Source organism: Hipposideros armiger, unplaced genomic scaffold, assembly GCF_001890085.2.
Source record: "Hipposideros armiger isolate ML-2016 unplaced genomic scaffold, ASM189008v1 scaffold_725, whole genome shotgun sequence".
Lineage (NCBI taxonomy): Eukaryota > Metazoa > Chordata > Mammalia > Chiroptera > Hipposideridae > Hipposideros > Hipposideros armiger.
In genome coordinates, this window is record NW_017732075.1 from 286993 (window position 1) to 291390 (window position 4398).

Genomic DNA, 4398 nt, shown 5'->3' on the forward strand with positions numbered 1-4398 from the left:
AAAAGGTTAAATTTTTATACAAGCAAAATGAATTTCGGACTATGCATTTGTCAGGTTGAACCGTAGCAGGTACAACACTGTTTCTTAAATGATTAAGAAAAGGCCAAAGAGAAAACCAAGCTCAAATGCTAGAAAGTATGTAGTTGCCTAAGAGGGAATTGACTGAAAAGGCCCACAGGGAAACTGGTTAGAGAAATGAGTGAATTTGGCTGATAGTTACATGTATACCACTGAAAAACTTTTCAAACTGAACCCTTATATTCTACAATCTTGTTTGTAAATGATACCTCAAAACTTGTAAAAAGGGCCTGGCTCTTTGGTTAAGAGTTGGCTTGGGAGCACGAGCTCTAAGAAGCGGGGATGCTGGCCCACATGAGGACCAGTGACACTGCGCCCTCTACAGCTAAGATGGTGAATGACAGCTCGACCTGGACCTGGAGCTGGGCTGCGTGAGTCACCAGCGATGGCATAGGCTGCAGTGGGGTTGGCCGGCAGCGGGCGTGAGCTTGTGTGAGCTTGCATGAGCTTGTGTGAGCTTCCATGAGCTGCCGTGAGCGGCCATCCAATGGCCAGCAAGTGACTGCCTCACCCGGGAAGAGCACCATGATCACAACACCAACATGGACCAGTGAAGAGACGTCCTCCACTAGACTGAAGGACAAAAGGACAGCAATTTGTCTGTTTCCCTTCCCCAATTCCCCAACACTGTTCCCTCCCCCAATTCCCCAATAAAATCTTTTAAAAAAAAAAAAACAGGTGAGATAATCAGAAAAAAAATTTTCTAAATAAAAAATGCTTTCAAGTTAAAAAAATCCTAAAGACATCATAAAATAGATTTGAATACTTAAAAATACTGAATAAACCACCCAACAGCACCAGTCACTGCAAAATGTTTAGGGAAGTTCTCTGGTAATCTGAGACCACACACTGAAAGCTTTGTGAATAACCTTGTGTATTTAATCACCATTCTCAGTAAAAAGAAAATGTCAGCAATTTGAGCTCAAAGATCTAAGTCTATACAGATAAGACTCAATCAATACTACTTAGAAAAATTTTATTTGGTGAACCACCTCTCTGAAACCTTCGTCTTCATTTCCAGACCAAACATAAAAAGCAGCTATAAGAAATATGTGAAGTAACATCATACCTCCTGAGAATAAAGTTTTTAATCTCCCTCTTGCTCATCAGAATGCTCAATTCTATCCAATCTAAAATAATAAAAGTAAACAAAATTCAAATGGATTTATCTCAGAAAAGCTGCTGTTTTGCCATTTACTGGTCCACTATGACAATTATAAACTAGGAGTATCAATGAAAACACAGGATAAAAAGTTCCAGGATTCTCCCTTATTCATTAACCGCCACTGCCGCACCCCCCCCCCCCCCCCCNCAGTGAAGCAACGTCCTCCACAACTAGACTGAAGAACAAAACGACAGCAACTTGTCTGTTTCCCTTCCCCCAATTCCTCAGTGCTATTCCCATCCCCCAATGAATAATAAAAAAAAATAAACTGCGGATATTAAAGCTAATTTGATCATGATTACCCATGTAAAATGACCCCAGATTATACAAAAAACCTACAAGACAATATATTAAAATGTTTGCATACACATAGAAAAATGGTTAGTATAGTCTTACTTCCCTGTTTATTTCATAATCTGTTTTAATTTATAACAAGGATGTACTATTTCCATTAAAAAGATACCCCAATTTTTAAAAACACATCAGTACAAAAGTATGTTATTATAGGAACAGTCTTGAATATTCTTCAATACATTCTTACTAAATAATTCATGACTCACCAAAAACAGCACAACAGAAAACAGAAACAAAAGCATGAATAGTATACCTTTATACTTTCAGACATTATTTTTCTGGTAATGTATAAGTTTTGGTAACTTAGTCTAACTTTTTAATAATATCTGTATAAACTAGTAATTAATTAATATTTGTATACTCTTTAAAATTATGTGTAATTTTGGGGTGACCGGTCACCTCAGTTGGTTAAAGTGCAATGCTAATATCACGGAGGTTGCCAGTTCGATCTTGAACTGTGAACTGCGCCCTCCCTAAAAGAGTCAACTATGCCATTGTAGTATGAAAGCAATGTATACCCAACCAATGACCATGGCTGTTCCCCAATAAAATAAAATAAAATAAAAATAATTAAATATAATTATGTAATTTAAACAGCCATAGTTTATTGGTACTTATACAAAACACTATTATAAAACAGTCATACAAGGTGCATGATGAATAAGAAAATCTCAAGGTTAAGTACCCACATACTAAAATACATCATTAGATAGTGCAGGGAGAAAAAATGTTTTACCTGTGTAGCATGTCTGGGGCCTGGTTCAGCAGCGTGTAATACTGTCTCACGAATTCCCGCCCGACCAGCAGGGGACTAGGCTTCTCCATAACCATTGCTTTGGTCAATTCAACCTGGAAAAAAAAAAGTTAAGTATGTTCAACCTGAAAGATCAAGTACAAGGGGGAAAACTGGCAGGAGAGAAAACAATCATTTAACTAAAACCAACTCAAAGTATGACGAGATCACTTCAGCAATTCTTGGTTTTAAAAAATGAATAAGTATTCTAAGAACAAACAAAACCCACAGACCAGATGAGATTTTATACATTCAAATTTATTACAACCAGATAAATACTGGGAGGAAAATCACTATGAAGAATTAATTCATCATTATTCACAATATCCAATTTTCTTAGACTGAATGTAAGAACCGCAAAGTAAGTATTTCCATCATGCACTCCTAGCATAATTTTCTTAAGTTATCAAACTCAATTAAGAGTGTTCCAGTTTTAAGATTACAAACATATTCTTATTTATGGCATTATTTGAATCAATGGGCTAAAATCAAACAATGAATATAGCTTAGACAGACAGGCACATACCATCACATTTTTGGTCAAACTAAGTTAAAATAATACTTACTATCTTTAAAAAAGAAAACCCAGGGGGCCAGCCGAGTGGCTCAGTTGGTTAAGAGCTCACTCAAGAGCGCGAGCTCTGAGCAACAGGGTCGTCGGTTCGATGCCCGAGCTGAGCTATCGCTGAGCTGCCAAAAGGTGGCAGGATGGCTCAGCTTAAAAAAACAAAAAAACAAAAAAACAAAAAAAAACCACAAAAACTAAAAGTTCTAAAAATATGCTTAATTTTTTCTATAATAGGACCAAAAATAATCTGAAAATATGGGCAAAAGTTAACAAAATATTTTTAGTCAGCAAAATAATCCCTACCACTTTAAAATTATCATGATGATTTATTGTACCTTTGAGTGTTAAAGTAATTATTGCCAGTTATTATTTACAAAAAACTTTTTGAAAAAGATATTTGGCATGAAATAATCCCAAATTTTCATTTAAGATAAAATCACGTTAAATTTAAAGGCAAACAAAGGGATACGTACATAGTAATTACAGTATTTAGGCGGTGACAAAATTTTATTTCAGTTTTCTTAAAGGATGGGCAAAATGGAATGAGTTTGGTTGGTCAATTTCTATACAAGCAATTTGTGGAGATACCGGTATGTTTAACTTCATCTACTGCATTTCTGCATTATTCTTAAACATCTGTATCATTTACTACTTGTTTCATCAAAATCTAAGAAATTAGTGGAAGGCCTGTTCATTTTCCCAATAACAGGACACTACAGAATAGCTTCCCAGTCATACTGCAGAGTAGTTTGCCTGCAGGTACGGTTGTTAGGACATCAGTAACAAGAATTTGAATCCTAAGTCTTAAACGAAAATACTTAAAGCAGACTAACCAGAGGTAGAATGAGAAAGTGCTGTATTTTTCCCCCTGGCTCTCAGTCCAAAAAAAGATAATTTCAGATGTCCTTAGATGTACTGATCCCCGATTCTTTGAAACTGAAGATCCTCTAATATCTAACTGTAATCTTTTAACAGTCATGTAGCTTGTTTCTGAGCTTTAAGACTTTCCATTACTTCACTTAAATCAGAGCAACTGTACATTTTTATAGAGTTCCCATATAAATTTTCCTTTCTTAAAAGGGCTTAGCTACTCGATTCGAAACCACTAATATCTGACCAACCCTCAGATATAAGAAAAATCCTATGTGATTCCATCACATCCCCAAATCTCACAACTAATTTCAAAAATGGAAGGCAGGTCTCCCAATTCTTTAGAAGCTGATGAAGTTAATATCATTTTCATTCCATTAAGTTGTAGTTTCATATTTTCTAATATATAAAGAGGCTGAATAGAGAGTTCTGCTTCCCTATCTCATCCAAAATACACAATATATCCACAATACAAAAAGCAATTTAGGGCCGGCCGAGTGGCGGGTTGGTTAAGAGCTGGCTTGGGATGCCAGAGGGCCCCAGTTCGGATCCCACATATGAGGGCCAGTG

At 36.2% G+C, this 4398-nt stretch overlaps 1 protein-coding gene across 5 annotated transcripts in view; it reads right to left on the reverse strand.

The window, feature by feature from the left end:
* The window catches only part of G3BP1 (G3BP stress granule assembly factor 1), a 50513-nt gene that overhangs the window by 34541 nt on the left and 11574 nt on the right, over window positions 1-4398 (reverse strand). For all 5 annotated transcript variants that reach the window (XM_019627228.1, XM_019627231.1, XM_019627230.1 and 2 more), the window contains exon 2: window positions 2334-2446. In XM_019627228.1, the coding sequence (XP_019482773.1) occupies window positions 2334-2428 (95 nt within the window). In that variant the 5' untranslated portion in view covers window positions 2429-2446. The remainder of the gene's footprint in view (window positions 1-2333; window positions 2447-4398) is intronic.